The sequence below is a fragment of the Ictalurus punctatus genome, unplaced genomic scaffold (genome assembly GCF_001660625.3).
Source record: "Ictalurus punctatus breed USDA103 unplaced genomic scaffold, Coco_2.0 Super-Scaffold_100046, whole genome shotgun sequence".
Lineage (NCBI taxonomy): Eukaryota > Metazoa > Chordata > Actinopteri > Siluriformes > Ictaluridae > Ictalurus > Ictalurus punctatus.
The window spans coordinates 1,876,018-1,900,536 of record NW_026521087.1 but is presented as its reverse complement, the minus strand read 5'-3'; the positions used below and the strand labels follow the sequence as shown (position 1 = coordinate 1,900,536).

General features: G+C 38.1%; 5 protein-coding genes across 5 annotated transcripts; 4 read left to right on the top strand and 1 right to left on the bottom strand.

Annotated features, from left to right (window-relative positions):
* Window positions 1–4,794: 4,794 nt before the first annotated feature.
* LOC128630023 (histone H2B-like) lies at window positions 4,795–5,454 on the top strand. Its single transcript, XM_053678603.1, has one exon. It carries the CDS (start codon window positions 5,059–5,061, stop codon window positions 5,431–5,433), a length of 375 nt encoding a protein of 124 aa, XP_053534578.1. The 5' UTR covers window positions 4,795–5,058; the 3' UTR covers window positions 5,434–5,454.
* Window positions 5,455–7,576: 2,122 nt separating this feature from the next.
* On the top strand, window positions 7,577–9,164 carry LOC128629992 (histone H1-like). The gene has a single exon (XM_053678569.1). The coding sequence runs from the start codon at window positions 8,227–8,229 to the stop codon at window positions 8,842–8,844; it is 618 nt and encodes a 205-aa protein (XP_053534544.1). The 5' UTR covers window positions 7,577–8,226; the 3' UTR covers window positions 8,845–9,164.
* Window positions 9,165–9,325: 161 nt separating this feature from the next.
* On the top strand, window positions 9,326–9,846 carry LOC128630012 (histone H2A). Its single transcript, XM_053678592.1, has one exon. It carries the CDS (start codon window positions 9,435–9,437, stop codon window positions 9,819–9,821), a length of 387 nt encoding a protein of 128 aa, XP_053534567.1. The 5' UTR covers window positions 9,326–9,434; the 3' UTR covers window positions 9,822–9,846.
* A 527-nt stretch (window positions 9,847–10,373) lies between these two features.
* On the top strand, window positions 10,374–10,851 carry LOC128630004 (histone H3). Its single transcript, XM_053678584.1, has one exon. It carries the CDS (start codon window positions 10,394–10,396, stop codon window positions 10,802–10,804), a length of 411 nt encoding a protein of 136 aa, XP_053534559.1. The 5' UTR covers window positions 10,374–10,393; the 3' UTR covers window positions 10,805–10,851.
* Window positions 10,852–12,337: 1,486 nt separating this feature from the next.
* Window positions 12,338–12,996, bottom strand: LOC128628763 (histone H2B-like). The gene has a single exon (XM_053678604.1). The coding sequence runs from the start codon at window positions 12,731–12,733 to the stop codon at window positions 12,359–12,361; it is 375 nt and encodes a 124-aa protein (XP_053534579.1). The 5' UTR covers window positions 12,734–12,996; the 3' UTR covers window positions 12,338–12,358.
* Between the last annotated feature and the right edge of the window lie 11,523 nt (window positions 12,997–24,519).

Below are 24,519 nucleotides of genomic sequence, written 5' to 3'. Positions count from 1 at the left end.
GTTGTAAAATGGAGCTGTTTTGTAAAAACCAGTAAATGCCCGATGCCTAATTGTAATGAAGAGGAAACACTCGAACATTTCCTGTTAGAGTGTTATCGCTCTAAAGAAACATGGGCTAAATTAAAAATCATTGGTCTCAATATAGAAATAAATATGAACTCAATTTTCTATGGTATTTTTAAAGAAAATTGTAGCAAGACTCAGCATGACTTCATTTGGTTCATAATATGTTTGACTAAATCTAAACTCTGGAAAACAAGGTCCAGAATGACTATAAATCAAACGTTTATATCCAGTGATGTTGTATTCAAGGACATTCAAAAAGAGCTAAGAAGACTAAAAAGCAGCACATCTTGGTTTAAAGACTCTTCAGTGTGGGACAATATTTGCGTGTAATTGTACTTTGACTATGTAAGTTTTTTCTCTCCCTTTCTTTCTGAATATGACTTGTGTAAGATTGTGAATTTTGTATAATTTCAATAAAACTCATTAAAAAAAAAAAAAAAGCAAGGGTGGTAAGTCTATGGATCAAAGGTCCTTCAATCTTTTCAATAGGCGAAAGTAAAGCTGATGGTATTGCGACCTTATTTTATAACAATAAATTTAAAATAATTAAGAGTCGTGAAATAATTCCTGGTCGATTAATGTTTATAGATGTGTTTTATTGCACAAAAAAAATTAGAGTAATAAATGTATACACAGCACAGGATACTGTTGGTAAAATCCGGCTTTTTAAAAAGCTTAAAATGCTCCTGTGCGTCGGTTTCTATACCATTGTATGCGGTGATTTTAATACAATCACAGATGATAATGATAAAATTTCTTCCCAAATATGTAAAATTAGGAGAGAAGGTGGTGTCCTTAAATCTATAATGAATGAACAGCATTTCACCGACATATTTAGGACATTATATCCAGAGAAAGTGGACTTTACAAGGTTTGATAAAACATGTAAAACTAGGATTGACAGGATATATATTAATAATAATTTTGAGGCAAAATTTTATACAACAAAACTCTTGGTTGAGTCGGACCACTTGACAGTTATATGTGGCATGAGACTTAAAAATGAAGAAAGAAGAAACTATTGGAAATTAAACACACAAATCTTGAAAAGTCCTTTATTGATTATAGAATTAAAGGAAGAAATTAATAGGATTAAAACTTTAGATATCCTCACGACCAATTATTGTGATTTGTGGGAAGTTTTTAAGATCCAGATTAAAAAATTTCTTAAATACAAATGTCTATGTTTTAATAAAGAAAAAAAATAAGAAGTACAATACAATTATGACACAATATATAAACCTAAAACTGAAAAATACAAGAGATGAAAGTGAGGAAAACAACTTAAAGGATTTGAAAAAAGAGATAGAAACTTTAAATAATGAGTTTTTACTGAACATTCAAGTCCGAGCAGGAATAATTTCCGATGAACTTCTAAATCAAACAAAAGCAATTTCACTATTTAATAAAAGGAAAGAAGCCCAATATATCGAAGCCATTAAAACAGATAATGGAACTATAGTAAAAAATCCTAAAGACGTCAGAGATGCTGTTCGGATCCTTTGTTCAAACATGTACAACTCAATTGAAATAGATAATAAACTCCTAAAAACCTTTTTGAATGTAAAAAATAGTGTTGACCCGCCTTCCAAGAGCTTAGGTGAGGAAATAAAAGAGGCTGAGGTTGTTGATGCCATTAAACAATTAAATCTAAAAAAGTCTCCAGGGAAAGATGGTCTCCTGTCTGATTTTTATCATGCATGCGCCATAGATTTGGCTAAATTATTAACGCAAGCCTTTAATGATGGGATCGCTAGAGGTTACATGCATGACTCGTTCTATGAAGGCATTTTATCCTTGTTGTATAAAAAGGGTGAAATGTGTGATATCAACAACTGGAGACATCTCACCCTAATGAATGTCGATTATAAGATTTTTGCAAAGACCATTATGAACAGGATGAGTGACTATTTGGATGTAATAATAGCTAAACAACAAACATGTGCAATAAAGGGAAGATTTATGTGGGACAACTTGAACACATTAAGAGAACTAGTTTTTGATAAAAATGGTGACAGTTTTTACATTGTGGCTTTGGACCAAAGAAAAGCATTTGATTATATCTCAAGAGACTATTTGTGGGAGATTTTAAAACTGTATCAATTCCCTGAAAATTTCATAAACATGATTAAATGCCTTTATGTTAAATCGACGGTTGAAGTAAATGTTAACGGTTCTTTGACTGAACCATTTGAAGTTATGCGGGGTGTAAAGCAAGGGTGCCCTCTGAGTGCAGCCCTATATATTTTATCTATAAACCCACTTGTACAAAAAATCCAAGATGATCATAGACTTAAAGGTCTTCAAATAGGAAAGAACAGAGTCGTGATCTCTGCTTATGCTGATGACATAACTGTATTTGTGAAATCTAAACAAGAACTAGACATCATCTTTGAATATTTTAGCGAGTATGAGCAAGTCTCTGGAGCCTCCTTAAATAAAGCTAAAACGGAATGTGTCTGGATTGGAAATGAAAAAAACAAATTTCCCATAGATGTCCCAGAAGTTCAGCAATTAAAGGTTTTAGGTATATATATAGATAATAATGGCTGTGTCGACCATAACTGGTCAAAAAAAGAAGAAATAATACAAGATGAAATTGATAAATGGAAATCATGTAATCTAAGTTATAAAACTAGAATAAATATTATTAAAACTTTTCTATTATCAAAAATACTGTTTTTATCATGCATCTTACCTCCGACAGAAGTTTGGGTAAAAAGACTTCATAAAATATGCTGTAATTTCATATGGGATACGACTCGTGAGGTTACAAAACGTGAGCTCCTTTTTAAGAGAAGGGAACTGGGAGGCCTTGGGGCTGTCGATATATCCTTAAAAACTAAAATAGCAGTGTGCAAAATCATCGCGAGTGGTATTGCCAGGCAAACCGAATGGATAGGGAACATCTCTAACTGGAAATCTAAAAAAGGTCCATCGAGGAAAGGTATTCCGTATTATAAACTGATGTTTTCCGACTTCACTAACAAATTTAAAGATCTAAACATCGATTGGGTGAAAGACTCGAGCAAAGAAATATATCTTTTAATTGTTGATCGAGTTTATAGTAACCCTGTGGCTTTCAGGAATTTGGAGGAAGACCAAAACAAAGAATGTCTCCAAAATTTACAGAATAAAATCCTATCTGAACACCTGAGAGATACAACTTGGTTAGTCGCTGTAAGAAGGCTCCCAGTAAGAGCGGTTGTAAAATGGAGCTGTTTTGTAAAAACCAGTAAATGCCCGATGCCTAATTGTAATGAAGAGGAAACACTCGAACATTTCCTGTTAGAGTGTTATCGCGCTAAAGAAACATGGGCTAAATTAAAAATCATTGGTCTCAATATAGAAATAAATATGAACTCAATTTTCTATGGCATTTTTAAAGAAAATTGTAGCAAGACTCAGCATGACTTCATTTGGTTCATAATATGTTTGACTAAATCTAAACTCTGGAAAACAAGGTCCAGAATGACTATAAATCAAACGTTTATATCCAGTGATGTTGTATTCAAGGACATTCAAAAAGAGCTAAGAAGACTTAAAAGCAGCACATCTTGGTTTAAAGACTCTTCAGTGTGGGACAATATTTGCGTGTAATTGTACTTTGACTATGTAAGTTTTTTCTCTCCCTTTCTTTCTGAATATGACTTGTGTAAGATTGTAAATTTTGTATAATTTCAATAAAACTCATTAAAAAAAAAAAAAAAAAAGCAAGGGTGGTAAGGGACTCGGCAAAGGAGGCGCTAAGCGTCACCGCAAGGTGCTTCGCGATAATATCCAGGGAATCACCAAGCCGGCTATTCGCCGTCTGGCTCGGCGTGGTGGTGTAAAGCGTATTTCTGGTCTGATCTATGAAGAGACTCGCGGTGTGCTGAAAGTGTTCCTGGAGAACGTGATCCGCGACGCCGTCACCTACACCGAGCATGCTAAGAGAAAGACCGTGACCGCCATGGATGTGGTGTACGCCCTGAAACGCCAGGGACGCACCCTGTACGGCTTCGGCGGTTAAACGCTCTAACACCGAACGACGCGAACACAACGGCTCTTTTAAGAGCCACCCACATGTCTAGAAAAAGAGCTCTTCCGTGGGGGGGAGGCTTTTTCTTTCGTGAAGCATAAGGCATCAAACGCTGTACAGCAGTAGCATAAGTGGTAGATCTATTTGTATTTTTTTGTAATAATTCTCTCTCTCTCTCTCTCTCTCTCTTTTATATGTATATATAACTCCGTATATTTTCAATATTGTATTATATATAATATTGTACAGTATACAATATTAGATACATATATATTAAATATTGTAACTTGTTTGATTAAAACAATTTAGATTTTAGTAGAAACTTCTATATTTCTCTTTCTCATACGCACGCATGCATGCATATATAAGAGAGAGAGAGAAAAGTGGGGAAGTCAAGTTTTTTCTGTTTTTTCAAGCATAAGGTATCAAACGCTCTACACAAGTAGTAAAAGTGATAGATAAGAACTGTCTGTGTACATAAAAAGAATTTATTTTTGTTTTTTTGCACATCTTTATTTTTTTTTTTATACATTTATATGCACAGTATTAAATATTATAACGTGTTTAAAATGAGTTACAAGACGGTTTTAGTAGAAACTTACTTCCGCATCTCTTTCTCTTTCTCTCTCTCTCTCTCTCTCTCTCTCTCTATATATATATATATATATATATATATATATGTATATATGTGTGTGTGTGTGTGTGTATATATGTATATGTGTATAATTTTTTTCAAGCCAATTGTTTTTTCATAGTGCACGTTGCACTGTAAATACAACGGCGGGAAGGGAAACAAAGCGTAGCGGAGGAGGGAGGAGCAGTAGGAGGCGCCATGCAGGAGGAGGTATCGAATTTTGGCCAATCAAAAAAAGGTGACTTGTGTGGACGTCATTAGCATGTGGGTCTGTAAATAGAGCGGGCGCGAGGCGGGCGTTAGTCATTTTCTGTTCGTTTATTCGACAAGTAGCATCATGCCCGATCCAGCCAAGACCGCGCCCAAGAAGGGATCAAAGAAAGCCGTGACCAAGACGGCCGGCAAAGGAGGCAAGAAGCGCAGAAAGTCCAGGAAGGAGAGCTACGCCATCTACGTGTACAAGGTCCTGAAGCAAGTGCACCCTGATACCGGCATCTCATCCAAGGCCATGGGCATCATGAACTCCTTCGTGAATGATATTTTTGAGCGCATCGCCGGTGAGTCTTCTCGTCTGGCTCATTACAACAAGCGTTCCACTATCACCTCCAGGGAGATCCAGACCGCCGTGCGCCTGTTGCTTCCCGGCGAGCTGGCCAAGCACGCCGTGTCCGAGGGCACAAAGGCCGTCACCAAGTACACCAGCTCCAAGTGAAGCGCGTTACCGCCGTCTTCATCAACCCAACGGCTCTTTTAAGAGCCACCCACTTTTCATACAAAGAGCAATCTATTTTCTTTCGCTTTCTCTCTTGCTCTGTGTGTGTGTGTGTGTGTGTGTGTGTGAGTGAGAGAGAGAGAGGGGGGGCACTTCTGAAGTGCTGCTCTCCCACGAATGTTCAGGCTTTTGGGTAATTCTAGCAGTCTGATAAATGCAGAGATGAGTAAATCTCAACAGGGTTGTAGCACGGTTTCTCGGGCTTGTATAATCTGAGCAATGCAAAATGGGGTTTTAGCAGCACAAAGTTATTCATATTAAGACTAGCAACAGGAAGTAACTGAAAATGGTATTCTAGTAACACATAGAAATTCAAACTAAGGTTCTAGAAGCACGTAAAAGTTCTAAATACTGTTGTAGTAACATGTAGTCATTCAAAACAGTGTTCCAGCAGCACGAAGTCATTCAAAAGAATGCTCTAGCAGCATAGAATACAACACACACACACACACACACACACACACAAGGCAATAGCGGAGTTGGGATAAAGGGCATTAGGGTGACTGTGTTTTGTTAGGGTCAGGGAGGAATCCGACCGAGCTAAAGAGGAGGAGGCCGGATGGGCTGGCTGGTGCTAACTAGGCGTGCCTGTTTGGCCCGGGACTACAAGAGCGGAGCGGAGCGCTGCGTACGAGTGGTGAAGCCCTGACACTGGCAAAGACAGAACGAGTCTTCTGACCTACACCTATAATCACATTTTCTTGTTGGACATGCTTTCTCCCCTACAACTAACAATGTCTTACTCTTGCCTTTGCTGCTCTGTTCAGCTCTTCCTACTTTCCTACTGACTGTTTCCCACCCACCTAGTCAACTTTTATTCAACATTTGTTCTTTTCATCTAGACTTTAAATTTATCTACTCTTCACCATCTATTCATATGCTTTCAGTTTGAATGAAAGTGAGCAAGTGATTTCTAGCATGCTAGCCGTGTTAATGAATGATAGCGACCATGCAAAGTTTGCTCAGTCGAAGAATAGCTTGTTTCTCTATGAATGGGACTGTTGTGTAAACTTCTCCTTTGAAACTGCTTTATCCTCTTTACTCTGAAGCTAAAATTTTTAGCATGGTTTCTCGGGCTTGTATAATCTGACGTGATAAAAAAAGCTGGGTGATAATCTGGTCTTTTCTCTGGAACTGAACATTTAAAACATTGAGCAGCTCTGTGACGTCCACCAGGAAAGCCAGGTCAGAAAGCCATTTCTTATCCATGGGCTCTTGAATACTACCAATCTTGCTTTCCTGAAAAGCTCTGATCTCATCACGCAGATCAAAAAATCTCCTGAGAACTTTTCCTCTGCTCAGCCATCTAACCTCCTGGTGGTACAACACATCACCATATTGTGCATCCATCTCATCCAACAGTACCTTGAACTGCAGGTGAGAGAGCGCCTTGGAGCGTATATCATTCACAATTTTGACGGCATCACGTCCACAAGCCCGATGGATTGGGCACATAGCTGTTCTTGATGTAAAATACAAGAAATCTGATAGCTGGCCCGTGTGGCACTTTCTTGAGCTGATGAAGGACATAGCAGCGCGCTCTGCTCAGATCGAAGTTTAGCAAGCAGCTCGTTAGCCTTCTGTTTTCATGCCTCGCCGCTGTCCTTTGAGAAAGCTGAAGAACATTTTGTTTCATAATGACGGATTTTGTACTCTTTCAAAACAGCAACTGACTGCTTGCAAACTAGACACAGTGCCTTTGAATTGATTTCAGTAAATAAAAAGTCAACTTGCCAAATCTTTTAAAATTTCCTCTTGTCTGTGTGCCAGTGCCTGGATCTCTCCATTATTACCTGTTTGTTGACTGTCGCAATGCATGCTGGCCTTGAAGTACGCATGTACATTAAATAAAATTCTAATTCTTATTCTCTACATTTAATTTCAATTTACATTTTTGTAGCTCAAAATTAAAATTAATAAAAAAATTAAATTAGAAATGAAGATCAGCATCAATCAAATCCCCCCCCACATATGGCATGGCGGGCCAAATCAAAAATCACCATCTCTGTTCTAACTGTTGTAGTAGCACGTAGTCATTCGAACTAAGGTTCAAGAAGCGCATAATAATTCTAAATACTGTTGTAGTAGCACCTAGTCATTCGAGCTAATGTGACATTAGCGCAAAGTCATTCAAAAGAATGTTCTAGCAGCATGGAATACAACACACACACACACACACACAAGGCTATAGCGGAGCCTATAGTCAGGCGCGCTGTGCTTTACACGGCCCCCAACGCGCTCTGCTTCCGATACTACACACACCACTCGACAGCTGCAAAGACATCAGGCTCGTTCACAAGGCTCCTCTTTAACTCGGCCCAGAACGCATACGACGGCCGTGCCTGCTTTTCGCCGGTTTTTACACACCACATCGCACGAAATGCGCAGCCCGCCGGCTTGAGTACAACGCGCGCCGCGCCTTTTCATGTCCGCTGCACAAGACTGTTGCTCTCTAGCCGGCCAGGCCGGGCCACGGGAGAAACTAGAAAGCCCGTCCTCGCTCAGCGTGTGCTTCAACGTTTTGAATCTCGTCTTGCGAGTGGGATTTTCACCGAGAAATGCCATGAGAAAACACATCTGAGCGCGCGCCGCGTCCGTGCATTCATTCAGTGGCGCCCGAGTTGAGTCTACAACGCTCTCATATCTGTTTTTAAGCCCGGCCCGGAGGATCGTCCTGTATTACACACTAACGTACAGTGTACAACTCGTGTATTCTACGTAGTTCCAAGAGAGATGGCAGAAGTCGCACCCGCTCCCGCCGCCGCGCCGGCCAAAGCGCCCAAGAAGAAAGCAGCTTCGAGAGCAAAAAAAGCCGGCCCTAGCGTCGGCGAGCTGATCGTCAAAGCCGTTTCCTCGTCTAAGGAGAGGAGCGGCGTGTCTCTCGCTGCTCTGAAGAAAGCGCTGGCTGCCGGCGGATACGATGTGGAGAAGAACAATTCCCGCGTCAAGATCGCTGTTAAGGGTCTCGTGACTAAAGGCACTCTAGTGCAGACCAAAGGGACCGGCGCGTCTGGCTCTTTCAAGCTGAACAAGAAGCAGACCGAAGCCAAGAAGCCCGTAACGAAAGCCGCGCCCAAAGCGAAAAAGCCCGCCGCCAAAAAGCCCGCCGCTACTAAGAAGCCCAAGAAGGTAGCGGCCAAGAAACCCGCCGCCGCGGCCAAGAAATCTCCTAAGAAGGCGAAGAAGCCCACAGCCGCGGCAAAGAAAGCCACCAAGAGCCCGAAGAAGGTGAAAAAGCCCGCGACCCCTAAAAAGGCAGCCAAGAGCCCCAAGAAAGCGAAAGCTGTCAAGCCCAAGACCACAAAGCCTAAAGCGGCAAAGGCGAAGAAGGCAGCACCCAAAAAGAAGTAAAGACTTTTGTTTCTTTCATGCTTTTGTTCCTTAAACGGCTCTTTTAAGAGCCACCCATATTTTCCTTTAAAGAGCGACAATTCATTTTCAGTCAAGCTTTATGGAATCAAAGCAATACACGTTAGAAACATACAATAGTACGGATACACATATCTACTACATATCATGTGAACATAGCCACAAGCTGATGCTGATTTTAGTACAGTAGGATAGAATCCTGATCGTGATTCCTAAACGTCATTCCTGATCTCCAAAACGATCACAGAATATGTAGGATAACATATTGATACATAATAAATCAATGTTAATGATGAGAATAAATAAATTCAGTATATAGTTGTTACTTCGTGCTTTTGTATGAATATTCCCTTCTGTCTGTTTTCATTCGCGCGCTCGCTCTCTCTCTCACCCACACACGCACAAACAGGGGTGGGAGGGTTGACGCTGGAATTCGACGGCCTGTTTATGATTGGCTAATGCGCCACTTCGTTCTTAGCGAATAAGAGAGTGGCCGTTTTGTCTATATCACGGAGAGCTCAGGGTGTAACATTCATTTCGGAGTTGTTGTTAGAACAGATCTGAGCATCAAGATGAGTGGCAGAGGAAAAACCGGCGGAAAGGCTAGAGCTAAAGCCAAGACTCGTTCATCCAGGGCTGGACTTCAGTTCCCCGTGGGACGTGTGCACAGGCTTCTGCGTAAAGGCAACTATGCCGAGCGCGTCGGTGCCGGCGCTCCGGTCTACCTGGCCGCAGTGTTGGAGTATCTGACCGCTGAGATCCTGGAGTTGGCCGGTAACGCCGCCCGTGATAATAAGAAGACTCGTATCATTCCCCGCCACTTGCAGCTCGCCGTGCGTAACGACGAGGAGCTGAACAAACTGCTTGGCGGAGTAACCATCGCTCAAGGTGGTGTGCTACCCAACATTCAGGCTGTGCTTCTGCCTAAAAAGACCGAGAAGGCCGTCAAGACCAAGTAAACTCGTCCACCGCTGCTTTGTCAGTACCCAAAGGCTCTTTTAAGAGCCACCATCTGCTTCAAAAGTGCAGTTTTTACACCCGTTTTTCTACTGAAGTCAGCACGTTTATTAATAATAATAATAGTGGTAGTTAGCCTGTTGCTTAAATGAAATCTAAGGGGTGAAAGTGCACTTCTAAGACAGCATATTTATAAATAAAAAAGGACTCGATAATTTTCTAGTCATGATTTGATACCATATTTAAGTAATGACTATAAGAACTATAATAGCAGTTAGCGTGCTGGTTAAATGAAGTCTGAGGAGTGAAAATGGTTTGTGACGGCGTTGTGTGTGTTCCTAATGAACAAAGCAGAGAGCGCGCCAATAGAATTGTGGCGGGCGTCTTGTGTTTCGAACGGAGGCAGAGAAGACGGTCCAATAGTCAACAGGTGACGTAAAACGTTCTATCGAATAGCAGACGAGCGCGTTCGAGATGCCCAATCAGCGCAGGGCGGCGTCATGGCTTAAAAAGGCCGCGTTCGAGCGCGCCGTTTATTCTGTTTTTCTATCCGTGAAGCGCAGAGCTCGACACTATGGCAAGAACCAAGCAGACCGCCCGTAAGTCCACCGGTGGCAAGGCGCCAAGGAAGCAGCTCGCTACTAAGGCTGCTCGCAAGAGTGCGCCGGCTACCGGCGGCGTGAAGAAGCCTCACCGTTACAGGCCCGGCACCGTGGCTCTGAGGGAGATCCGTCGTTATCAGAAGTCTACTGAGCTGCTTATCCGCAAGCTGCCCTTCCAGCGCCTGGTGCGAGAAATCGCTCAGGACTTCAAGACCGACTTGCGTTTCCAGAGCTCGGCCGTCATGGCCCTGCAGGAGGCGAGCGAGGCATACCTGGTCGGTCTGTTCGAGGACACCAATCTGTGCGCTATCCACGCCAAGAGAGTGACCATCATGCCCAAGGATATTCAGCTGGCCCGCCGTATTCGCGGAGAACGCGCTTAAACCACAACTCCGTCTAATAAACACAAAGGCTCTTTTAAGAGCCACTTCCTCGTCTCACAAAACAGCAAATTTTCTTTCTTGGGCAGTTTAAGTATTAGAACGTGGTACAGAGAGAGAGAAGGAACAGTAATAATAATGTTTGTATATATGTATGTGTGTGTAAATGAAGTGCACGGCTTTCTATTTTTATCAACATTAGAAAGGTTGGTTATTTATTTTGCATTTTCATGATAAATATAGTCCTATGAGTATTACATAATGTTTGTTTTTATAGATGAGCCGTTAATTGTGGTTATGTCCGAACAATACAATGCACAGTAATGAGCTGTGTCTGTAAAATAGCGGATTTTAGGGCAAGAGCTATTACATCATACATACATTTCATCCATCATCCCTTTTGTCCCGTCCATGATAATTGTTTTTGTAATTTAATGATTGTAGACATGACCTCATCTTTGAAATCTTCTTCCCTATTTGTGGATATTCTCTCTCTCATATATATATATATATATACACATATACATATATAATGTCCACTGTATTAAATATTATTTAATGTGTGAAACGAGTTAGAAGACGGTTTTAGTAGAAACATATAAGTATCACTTTCATTCAAACTGAAAGCATATGAATAGATGGTGAAGAGTAGATAAATTTAAAGTCTAGATGAAAAGAACAAATGTTGAATAAAAGTTGACTAGGTGGGTGGGAAACAGTCAGTAGGAAAGTAGGAAGAGCTGAACAGAGCAGCAAAGGCAAGAGTAAGACATTGTTAGTTGTAGGGGAGAAAGCATGTCCAACAAGAAAATGTGATTATAGGTGTAGGTCACAAGACTCGTTCTGTCTTTGCCAGTGTCAGGGCTTCACCACTCGTACGCAGCGCTCCGCTCCGCTCTTGTAGTCCCGGGCCAAACAGGCACGCCTAGTTAGCACCAGCCAGCCCATCCGGCCTCCTCCTCTTTAGCTCGGTCGGATTCCTCCCTGACCCTAACAAAACACAGTCACCCTAATGCCCTTTATCCCAACTCCGCTATTGCCTTGTGTGTGTGTGTGTGTGTGTGTGTGTTGTATTCTATGCTGCTAGAGCATTCTTTTGAATGACTTCGTGCTGCTGGAACACTGTTTTGAATGACTACATGTTACTACAACAGTATTTAGAACTTTTACGTGCTTCTAGAACCTTAGTTTGAATTTCTATGTGTTACTAGAATACCATTTTCAGTTACTTCCTGTTGCTAGTCTTAATATGAATAACTTTGTGCTGCTAAAACCCCATTTTGCATTGCTCAGATTATACAAGCCCGAGAAACCGTGCTACAACCCTGTTGAGATTTACTCATCTCTGCATTTATCAGACTGCTAGAATTACCCAAAAGCCTGAACATTCGTGGGAGAGCAGCACTTCAGAAGTGCCCCCCCTCTCTCTCTCTCACTCACACACACACACACACACAGAGCAAGAGAGAAAGCGAAAGAAAATAGATTGCTCTTTGTATGAAAAGTGGGTGGCTCTTAAAAGAGCCGTTGGGTTGATGAAGACGGCGGTAACGCGCTTCACTTGGAGCTGGTGTACTTGGTGACGGCCTTTGTGCCCTCGGACACGGCGTGCTTGGCCAGCTCGCCGGGAAGCAACAGGCGCACGGCGGTCTGGATCTCCCTGGAGGTGATAGTGGAACGCTTGTTGTAATGAGCCAGACGAGAAGACTCACCGGCGATGCGCTCAAAAATATCATTCACGAAGGAGTTCATGATGCCCATGGCCTTGGATGAGATGCCGGTATCAGGGTGCACTTGCTTCAGGACCTTGTACACGTAGATGGCGTAGCTCTCCTTCCTGGACTTTCTGCGCTTCTTGCCTCCTTTGCCGGCCGTCTTGGTCACGGCTTTCTTTGATCCCTTCTTGGGCGCGGTCTTGGCTGGATCGGGCATGATGCTACTTGTCGAATAAACGAACAGAAAATGACTAACGCCCGCCTCGCGCCCGCTCTATTTACAGACCCACATGCTAATGACGTCCACACAAGTCACCTTTTTTTGATTGGCCAAAATTCGATACCTCCTCCTGCATGGCGCCTCCTACTGCTCCTCCCTCCTCCGCTACGCTTTGTTTCCCTTCCCGCCGTTGTATTTACAGTGCAACGTGCACTATGAAAAAACAATTGGCTTGAAAAAAATTATACACATATACATATATACACACACACACACATACATATATATATATATATATATATATAGAGAGAGAGAGAGAGAGAGAGAGAGAGAGAGAGAAAGAGAAAGAGATGCGGAAGTAAGTTTCTACTAAAACCGTCTTGTAACTCATTTTAAACACGTTATAATATTTAATACTGTGCATATAAATGTATAAAAAAAAAAATAAAGATGTGCAAAAAAACAAAAATAAATTCTTTTTATGTACACAGACAGTTCTTATCTATCACTTTTACTACTTGTGTAGAGCGTTTGATACCTTATGCTTGAAAAAACAGAAAAAACTTGACTTCCCCACTTTTCTCTCTCTCTCTTATATATGCATGCATGCGTGCGTATGAGAAAGAGAAATATAGAAGTTTCTACTAAAATCTAAATTGTTTTAATCAAACAAGTTACAATATTTAATATATATGTATCTAATATTGTATACTGTACAATATTATATATAATACAATATTGAAAATATACGGAGTTATATATACATATAAAAGAGAGAGAGAGAGAGAGAGAGAGAATTATTACAAAAAAATACAAATAGATCTACCACTTATGCTACTGCTGTACAGCGTTTGATGCCTTATGCTTCACGAAAGAAAAAGCCTCCCCCCCACGGAAGAGCTCTTTTTCTAGACATGTGGGTGGCTCTTAAAAGAGCCGTTGTGTTCGCGTCGTTCGGTGTTAGAGCGTTTAACCGCCGAAGCCGTACAGGGTGCGTCCCTGGCGTTTCAGGGCGTACACCACATCCATGGCGGTCACGGTCTTTCTCTTAGCATGCTCGGTGTAGGTGACGGCGTCGCGTATCACGTTCTCCAGGAACACTTTCAGCACACCGCGAGTCTCTTCATAGATCAGACCAGAAATACGCTTTACACCACCACGCCGAGCCAGACGGCGAATAGCCGGCTTGGTGATTCCCTGGATATTATCGCGAAGCACCTTGCGGTGACGCTTAGCGCCTCCTTTGCCGAGTCCCTTACCACCCTTGCTTTTTTTTTTTTTTTTTTTTAATGAGTTTTATTGAAATTATACAAAATTTACAATCTTACACAAGTCATATTCAGAAAGAAAGGGAGAGAAAAAACTTACATAGTCAAAGTACAATTACACGCAAATATTGTCCCACACTGAAGAGTCTTTAAACCAAGATGTGCTGCTTTTAAGTCTTCTTAGCTCTTTTTGAATGTCCTTGAATACAACATCACTGGATATAAACGTTTGATTTATAGTCATTCTGGACCTTGTTTTCCAGAGTTTAGATTTAGTCAAACATATTATGAACCAAATGAAGTCATGCTGAGTCTTGCTACAATTTTCTTTAAAAATGCCATAGAAAATTGAGTTCATATTTATTTCTATATTGAGACCAATGATTTTTAATTTAGCCCATGTTTCTTTAGCGCGATAACACTCTAACAGGAAATGTTCGAGTGTTTCCTCTTCATTACAATTAGGCATCGGGCATTTACTGGTTTTTACAAAACAGCTCCATTTTACAACCGCTCTTACTGGGAGCCTTCTTACAGCGACTAACCAAGTTGTATCTCTCAGGTGTTCAGATAGGATTTTATTCTGTAAATTTTGGAGACATTCTTTGTTTTGGTCTTCCTCCAAATTCCTGAAAGCCACAGGGTTACTATAAACTCGATCAACAATTAAAAGATATATTTCTTTGCTCGAGTCTTTCACCCAATCGATGTTTAGATCTTTGATGTTTTCCGACTTCACTAACAAATTTAGTTTATAATACGGAATACCTTTCCTCGATGGACCTTTTTTAGATTTCCAGTTAGAGATGTTCCCTATCCATTCGGTTTGCCTGGCAATACCACTCGCGATGATTTTGCACACTGCTATTTTAGTTTTTAAGGATATATCGACAGCCCCAAGGCCTCCCAGTTCCCTTCTCTTAAAAAGGAGCTCACGTTTTGTAACCTCACGAGTCGTATCCCATATGAAATTACAGCATATTTTATGAAGTCTTTTTACCCAAACTTCTGTCGGAGGTAAGATGCATGATAAAAACAGTATTTTTGATAATAGAAAAGTTTTAATAATATTTATTCTAGTTTTATAACTTAGATTACATGATTTCCATTTATCAATTTCATCTTGTATTATTTCTTCTTTTTTTGACCAGTTATGGTCGACACAGCCATTATTATCTATATATATACCTAAAACCTTTAATTGCTGAACTTCTGGGACATCTATGGGAAATTTGTTTTTTTCATTTCCAATCCAGACACATTCCGTTTTAGCTTTATTTAAGGAGGCTCCAGAGACTTGCTCATACTCGCTAAAATATTCAAAGATGATGTCTAGTTCTTGTTTAGATTTCACAAATACAGTTATGTCATCAGCATAAGCAGAGATCACGACTCTGTTCTTTCCTATTTGAAGACCTTTAAGTCTATGATCATCTTGGATTTTTTGTACAAGTGGGTTTATAGATAAAATATATAGGGCTGCACTCAGAGGGCACCCTTGCTTTACACCCCGCATAACTTCAAATGGTTCAGTCAAAGAACCGTTAACATTTACTTCAACCGTCGATTTAACATAAAGGCATTTAATCATGTTTATGAAATTTTCAGGGAATTGATACAGTTTTAAAATCTCCCACAAATAGTCTCTTGAGATATAATCAAATGCTTTTCTTTGGTCCAAAGCCACAATGTAAAAACTGTCACCATTTTTATCAAAAACTAGTTCTCTTAATGTGTTCAAGTTGTCCCACATAAATCTTCCCTTTATTGCACATGTTTGTTGTTTAGCTATTATTACATCCAAATAGTCACTCATCCTGTTCATAATGGTCTTTGCAAAAATCTTATAATCGACATTCATTAGGGTGAGATGTCTCCAGTTGTTGATATCACACATTTCACCCTTTTTATACAACAAGGATAAAATGCCTTCATAGAACGAGTCATGCATGTAACCTCTAGCGATCCCATCATTAAAGGCTTGCGTTAATAATTTAGCCAAATCTATGGCGCATGCATGATAAAAATCAGACGGGAGACCATCTTTCCCTGGAGACTTTTTTAGATTTAATTGTTTAATGGCATCAACAACCTCAGCCTCTTTTATTTCCTCACCTAAGCTCTTGGAAGGCGGGTCGACACTATTTTTTACATTCAAAAAGGTTTTTAGGAGTTTATTATCTATTTCAATTGAGTTGTACATGTTTGAACAAAGGATCCGAACAGCATCTCTGACGTCTTTAGGATTTTTTACTATAGTTCCATTATCTGTTTTAATGGCTTCGATATATTGGGCTTCTTTCCTTTTATTAAATAGTGAAATTGCTTTTGTTTGATTTAGAAGTTCATCGGAAATTATTCCTGCTCGGACTTGAATGTTCAGTAAAAACTCATTATTTAAAGTTTCTATCTCTTTTTTCAAATCCTTTAAGTTGTTTTCCTCACTTTCATCTCTTGTATTTTTCAGTTTTAGGTTTATATATTGTGTCATAATTGTATTGTACTTCTTATTTTTTTTCTTTATTAAAACATAGACATTTGTATTTAAGAAATTTTTTAATCTGGATCTTAAAAACTTCCCACAAATCACAATAATTGGTCGTGAGGATATCTAAAGTTTTAATCCTATTAATTTCTTCCTTTAATTCTATAATCAATAAAGGACTTTTCAAGATTTGTGTGTTTAATTTCCAATAGTTTCTTCTTTCTTCATTTTTAAGTCTCATGCCACATATAACTGTCAAGTGGTCCGACTCAACCAAGAGTTTTGTTGTATAAAATTTTGCCTCAAAATTATTATTAATATATATCCTGTCAATCCTAGTTTTACATGTTTTATCAAACCTTGTAAAGTCCACTTTCTCTGGATATAATGTCCTAAATATGTCGGTGAAATGCTGTTCATTCATTATAGATTTAAGGACACCACCTTCTCTCCTAATTTTACATATTTGGGAAGAAATTTTATCATTATCATCTGTGATTGTATTAAAATCACCGCATACAATGGTATAGAAACCGACGCACAGGAGCATTTTAAGCTTTTTAAAAAGCCGGATTTTACCAACAGTATCCTGTGCTGTGTATACATTTATTACTCTAATTTTTTTTGTGCAATAAAACACATCTATAAACATTAATCGACCAGGAATTATTTCACGACTCTTAATTATTTTAAATTTATTGTTATAAAATAAGGTCGCAATACCATCAGCTTTACTTTCGCCTATTGAAAAGATTGAAGGACCTTTGATCCATAGACTTACCACCCTTGCTTTTTTTTTTTTTTTAATGAGTTTTATTGAAATTATACAAAATTCACAATCTTACACAAGTCATATTCAGAAAGAAAGGGAGAGAAAAAACTTACATAGTCAAAGTACAATTACACGCAAATATTGTCCCACACTGAAGAGTCTTTAAACCAAGATGTGCTGCTTTTTAGTCTTCTTAGCTCTTTTTGAATGTCCTTGAATACAACATCACTGGATATAAACGTTTGATTTATAGTCATTCTGGACCTTGTTTTCCAGAGTTTAGATTTAGTCAAACATATTATGAACCAAATGAAGTCATGCTGAGTCTTGCTACAATTTTCTTTAAAAATACCATAGAAAATTGAGTTCATATTTATTTCTATATTGAGACCAATGATTTTTAATTTAGCCCATGTTTCTTTAGAGCGATAACACTCTAACAGGAAATGTTCGAGTGTTTCCTCTTCATTACAATTAGGCATCGGGCATTTACTGGTTTTTACAAAACAGCTCCATTTTACAACCGCTCTTACTGGGAGCCTTCTTACAGCGACTAACCAAGTTGTATCTCTCAGGTGTTCAGATAGGATTTTATTCTGTAAGTTTTGGAGACATTCTTTGTTTTGGTCTTCCTCCAAATTTCTGAAAGCCACAGGGTTACAATAAACTCGATCAACAATTAAAAGATATATTTCTTTGCTCGAGTCTTTCACCCAATCGATGTTTAGATCTTTAAACTTGTCAGTGAAGTCGGAAAACATCAGTTTATAATACGGAATTCCTTTCCTCAATGGACCTTTTTTAGATTTCCAGTTAGAGATGTTCCCTATCCATTCGGTTTGCCTGGCAATACCACTCGCGATGATTTTGCACACTGCTATTTTAGTTTTTAGGGATATATCGACAGCCCCAAGGCCTCCCAGTTCCCTTCTCTTAAAAAGGAGCTCACGTTTTGTAACCTCACGAGTCGTATCCCATATGAAATTACAGCATATTTTATGAAGTCTTTTTACCCAAACTTCTGTCGGAGGTAAGATGCATGATAAAAACAGTATTTTTGATAATAGAAAAGTTTTAATAATATTTATTCTAGTTTTATAACTTAGATTACATGATTTCCATTTATCAATTTCATCTTGTATTATTTCTTCTTTTTTTGACCAGTTATGGTCGACACAGCCATTATTATCTATATATATACCTAAAACCTTTAATTGCTGAACTTCTGGGACATCTATGGGAAATTTGTTTTTTTCATTTCCAATCCAGACACATTCCGTTTTAGCTTTATTTAAGGAGGCTCCAGAGACTTGCTCATACTCGCTAAAATATTCAAAGATGATGTCTAGTTCTTGTTTAGATTTCACAAATACAGTTATGTCATCAGCATAAGCAGAGATCACGACTCTGTTCTTTCCTATTTGAAGACCTTTAAGTCTATGATCATCTTGGATTTTTTGTACAAGTGGGTTTATAGATAAAATATATAGGGCTGCACTCAGAGGGCACCCTTGCTTTACACCCCGCATAACTTCAAATGGTTCAGTCAAAGAACCGTTAACATTTACTTCAACCGTCGATTTAACATAAAGGCATTTAATCATGTTTATGAAATTTTCAGGGAATTGATACAGTTTTAAAATCTCCCACAAATAGTCTCTTGAGATATAATCAAATGCTTTTCTTTGGTCCAAAGCCACAATGTAAAAACTGTCACCATTTTTATCAAAAACTAGTTCTCTTAATGTGTTCAAGTTGTCCCACATAAATCTTCCCTTTATTGCACATGTTTGTTGTTTAGCTATTATTACATCCAAATAGTCACTCATCCTGTTCATAATGGTCTTTGCAAAAATCTTATAATCGACATTCATTAGGGTGAGATGTCTCCAGTTGTTGATATCACACATTTCACCCTTTTTATACAACAAGGATAAAATGCCTTCATAGAACGAGTCATGCATGTAACCTCTAGCGATCCCATCATTAAAGGCTTGCGTTAATAATTTAGCCAAATCTATGGCGCATGCATGATAAAAATCAGACGGGAGACCATCTTTCCCTGGAGACTTTTTTAGATTTAATTGTTTAATGGCATCAACAACCTCAGCCTCTTTTATTTCCTCACCTAAGCTCTTGGAAGGCGGGTCGACACTATTTTTTACATTCAAAAAGGTTTTTAGGAGTTTATTATCTATTTCAATTGAGTTGTACATGTTTGAACAAAGGATCCGAACAGCATCTCTGACGTCTTTAGGATTTTTTACTATAGTTCCATTATCTGTTTTAATGGCTTCGATATATTGGGCTTCTTTCCTTTTATTAAATAGTGAAATTGCTTTTGTTTGATTTAGAAGTTCATCGGAAATTATTCCTGCTCGGACTTGAATGTTCAGTAAAAACTCATTATTTAAAGTTTCTATCTCTTTTTTCAAATCCTTTAAGTTGTTTTCCTCACTTTCATCTCTTGTATTTTTCAGTTTTAGGTTTATATATTGTGTCATAATTGTATTGTACTTCTTATTTTTTTTCTTTATTAAAACATAGACATTTGTATTTAAGAAATTTTTTAATCTGGATCTTAAAAACTTCCCACAAATCACAATAATTGGTCGTGAGGATATCTAAAGTTTTAATCCTATTAATTTCTTCCTTTAATTCTATAATCAATAAAGGACTTTTCAAGATTTGTGTGTTTAATTTCCAATAGTTTCTTCTTTCTTCATTTTTAAGTCTCATGCCACATATAACTGTCAAGTGGTCCGACTCAACCAAGAGTTTTGTTGTATAAAATTTTGCCTCAAAATTATTATTAATATATATCCTGTCAATCCTAGTTTTACATGTTTTATCAAACCTTGTAAAGTCCACTTTCTCTGGATATAATGTCCTAAATATGTCGGTGAAATGCTGTTCATTCATTATAGATTTAAGGACACCACCTTCTCTCCTAATTTTACATATTTGGGAAGAAATTTTATCATTATCATCTGTGATTGTATTAAAATCACCGCATACAATGGTATAGAAACCGACGCACAGGAGCATTTTAAGCTTTTTAAAAAGCCGGATTTTACCAACAGTATCCTGTGCTGTGTATACATTTATTACTCTAATTTTTTTTGTGCAATAAAACACATCTATAAACATTAATCGACCAGGAATTATTTCACGACTCTTAATTATTTTAAATTTATTGTTATAAAATAAGGTCGCAATACCATCAGCTTTACTTTCGCCTATTGAAAAGATTGAAGGACCTTTGATCCATAGACTTACCACCCTTGCCTCTTCCAGACATGATGCTGCTCCCGAAGTCAAATCGCTCAATAAAACTTCTCGCGCAGCGCCCACCTATTTATCCACACTCGACAGGACCTAGTTGAGAACAGGCGAGGAGGCGGGCCTTACACCAACGGTCACACAATAGCTCTCTTTTTCTAAAACAAACACTAGGCACTGCTTTTCACCTGCTAACGTCTTCTTCTTCCCCATTCTCTCTCTCTCTAATCACTGGCCTTCTCTTTTCACATTTCCATTTTCACTATCTGTGTTACAGTCGATGTACACACTGTGTTTGAACCTAAATGTCATGCATCAACCAAAACTGCGCCTCCAGAATGACGGCTGAGCTTAAGATTGGCAAAATATGTCGCAGCAGTTGCATTCGTCAAATAAACTATGAGCAATTAAGTAGTGCCAATGAGATAATTACAGCAATGCGTAATGTCCAATAAGCTCAAAAAGAGTCGGACTCCTCGCACACTTTATTCTACTTGGCCAATCAAACACAATTATGAACTGGGATTCTGATAGTTGTGCGCCTTTAACTCGCTGTGTAGAAAAATGAGGTCAGCTATATAGACAACAATGTTCATTACGTATTTAATTACTTCGATTGAGGTCATTATTAGAAGTAGTAGTAGTAATAGTAAAATACCTACAACCTACCTTCTGTTTTAGGCGTCGTGTGTTGTGCTGGATGGAACATGACTGCCCTCGTGTGGCCAAACTCGGGAACGGCAATTTCCCAAAAATTGCAGTATTCTCTTATTAAGCTTTTAATAGCGGTGTTTATAAGTCTATATTTGTATTATTTGGCAAATAGTGGGGTAAGAAGTAATAGATGCTATGAACATTCATGTTTCTCTCACCACTGGGGCAGAGGTGGCTTAGAGGTTAAGGCTCTGGTTTACTGATCAGAAGGTCAGGTCACCATATCATGACCCTGTGCTCTGACCCCAGCTTCCTGACATGTTGGGGTATGTGAAGAAAACAATTTCACTGTGCTCTACTGCATATGTGACCAATAAAGACTCATTATGTAGACTTATACATGACATTTTTAATTCTAAATCAGCTGCTAAACGATGTGCAGACTAAATTATGTGCAGATGTAAAAACAAAATGCTAAACACATTCTCTATTTGTGTGTGTGGTTTTTTTGTACTGTATGTGTATTTCATCAGTGTTGCTATGAGCTTATTAATAATAATAATAATAATAATAATAATAATAATAATAATAATAACGCAGCTCATCAGTGTTATTACTGTGCATTGTCTAGTTTTCACGTATCAAGGACAATAGACGGAGCTTCTGAACTGTTTAACAGCATTATTATTATTATTATTATTATTATTATTATTATTATTATTATTATTATTATTATTATTATTACTATTAGTTGGGCAATTATTTTTTTGATTAATCGTACGGGGTGGAGCGAACTTTCAGTACCATTTGTTTTTGTTTATTTAATATAAAGTCCACAAACTGAGTGTAACAAATATAAACTTCACAGTAAAACTTTACACAACTGTTTGTACAAAACAGAAAAGAACCCAACACACACACACACACACACACACACACACACACACACACACACACACACACACACACACACACACACACCAGAATATATATTATTAATTTAGGACTATAGTTTAATTCGGTGCTTTTTGTGCATCTATAAAAAAAAAAATAATGCATAAATACTATATATATATATATATATATATATATATATATATATATAGTCCTAAATTAATAATAAAAACTCACTTTCACTGCACCTTGTGGTTTCTGTATCTCGGTGTCTTTAGACATTATTTTACTTTTGATCATAATGTTTGAATTAGACATTACAGATCTTACTCGCGCTACACTCTGTATCAGCGCGTCTACACCGCGCGTGACCAGCAACGTGTCCTCGTTACTAACATGTCACTTCCGACAGAATTTACACTGCAAGCGCGCAGATACAGCATATAATGACAAACTTAAATTAAACTAAACCTTTTGAACAGCTTGCACCAGTTTCCCCTGCCCCTTACACACAGTGGAGCATTTTGGCTATAAACATAAGTTCAATTCAATTAAATTATATTTGTATAGTGCTTTTTACAATAGACATTGTCTCAAAGCAGCTTTACAGAATATCAACACGGTATACAGATATTAAAGGTGTGAATTTATCCCAACTGAGCAAGCCACTGAGTGGCGACGGTGGCGAGGAAAAACTCCCTAAGATGTTTTAAGAGGAAGAAACCTTGAGAGGAACCCGACTCAGAAGGGAACCCGTCCTCATCTGGGTAACAACAGATAGTGTGAAAAAGTTCATTATGGATTCATATGAAGTCTGTATGGCGTTAGGAGCAGCCGTAATCACACGAGTTGAAATTCATGTTAGATGCTCTGTTGTCATCGATAGCAAAGTAAGCAGGATAATTGTTAGTGTAAAGAAGATTGTACTGCTATTCCTCCTAAGGCCACATCGACTGGCGGGGAGAAGAGAACATATTTATTCATTCATTTATCTTACACAAAATTTTATTTTCATTAATAGTTTGTTTACGTACACACACACACACACATGCACATGCACACGTACACGCACGCACGCACACACACACACACACACACACACACACACACACACACAGTCGGGGCCAAAAGTCTGAGAGCACTAGTGGAAAATGTTTCTATTTTGCATTTTTTTATTATTTAATTTTAGAATTTTCATTCGAAATTGTATTATTGACTACAACTTCAATACAAAATTAATAAATAAAAAAGTACAATCTTTAAAATATTTACAAGAGATTCAGAGTTTCTTAATGTTTACAGTTGCAGAATTTAAAAGAAAAAAAATATATATATCCAAAATATTAAACATTTACTTTCTTTGTTTAAAATATTAATAAATTCTAAAACCAATTTATTTCAAAATGTAAGAGAAAAAAAAAAACAGATTTTCAATGTGGTCTCAGACATTTGCGTGTGTGTGTGTGTGTGTGTGTGTGTGTGTGTGTGTGTGTGTGTGTGTGTGTGTGTGTGTGTATTTCTGTATTCTACTATACTGTATTCTTACCTTGCTGATGGGTCAGAATCGACTGCAATGAGAAAGTGCATATCCCTGCGCAAAATATATACATTATAGGAACATTTGATAGGTTGTGTTTTTAATCTATAGAAGGTATTGTCTTTTTAAATGATGACAATTTACAAGTGATATTAAATCAATCATAGTGTACTGTAAAACGAGATTTTTAAAAATACTTGAAATCTGTTTGATACTTGAAATCAGAATTTCTTACCTTCTTCGACATAGATCAGAAAGTCATTTCTTTGACCCTTTAAACTCTGAGCTGTCCACTTGGTGTATCACTAAATGGTTATTTAGTTTATTTAAAAGGCAAATGCACTTTGTGTTCTTCAAATGCAAATAAGTTTGACTCAAACGACAGTCTACAGAAAAGTTTTAAAAAAAACATGAAGCAAAAAGCTTCCATTTACATTTTATACATACATAAATATATACATATATAATATAGGTATAGGTTTTATCCAGCGAGATAACTGATTTATGAATCAATGTCTGATTCATCAAAACTGTTGTACAAATGTGTGACGCAAAAGCAAAAATGTCAGGCTAAAACTGATGTGACGGATCATCCAGCATTCCCTTTAGTCATCTGATGATGCATTTATTATAGATTCTCCTTCAAACATTGTTTAATTGACTTTCAGAGTTAAGAAGTTTTCATTTTTGGCAATGAGACACAGAATCATTACTGTGACAAAACATTAATAACTTCTCCATTTGAACTGTTAAAATGTGCAGATTCATTGTATTTTAATATGAAACTGTTCTCAAAAAATAATATTAGACACCAGGATAATATTCATTAATAATAGCACCTAATATTCATTAGCATTGAATTTATTAAAACACTGTGCTATTCTATCACAC

Bases quoted from the DNA above. Each gene is read 5' to 3' on its own strand.
- LOC128630023 (XM_053678603.1), top strand. From the start codon at position 5,059: ATGCCCGATCCAGCCAAGACCGCGCCCAAGAAGGGATCAAAGAAAGCC.
- LOC128629992 (XM_053678569.1), top strand. From the start codon at position 8,227: ATGGCAGAAGTCGCACCCGCTCCCGCCGCCGCGCCGGCCAAAGCGCCC.
- LOC128630012 (XM_053678592.1), top strand. From the start codon at position 9,435: ATGAGTGGCAGAGGAAAAACCGGCGGAAAGGCTAGAGCTAAAGCCAAG.
- LOC128630004 (XM_053678584.1), top strand. From the start codon at position 10,394: ATGGCAAGAACCAAGCAGACCGCCCGTAAGTCCACCGGTGGCAAGGCG.
- LOC128628763 (XM_053678604.1), bottom strand. From the start codon at position 12,733: ATGCCCGATCCAGCCAAGACCGCGCCCAAGAAGGGATCAAAGAAAGCC.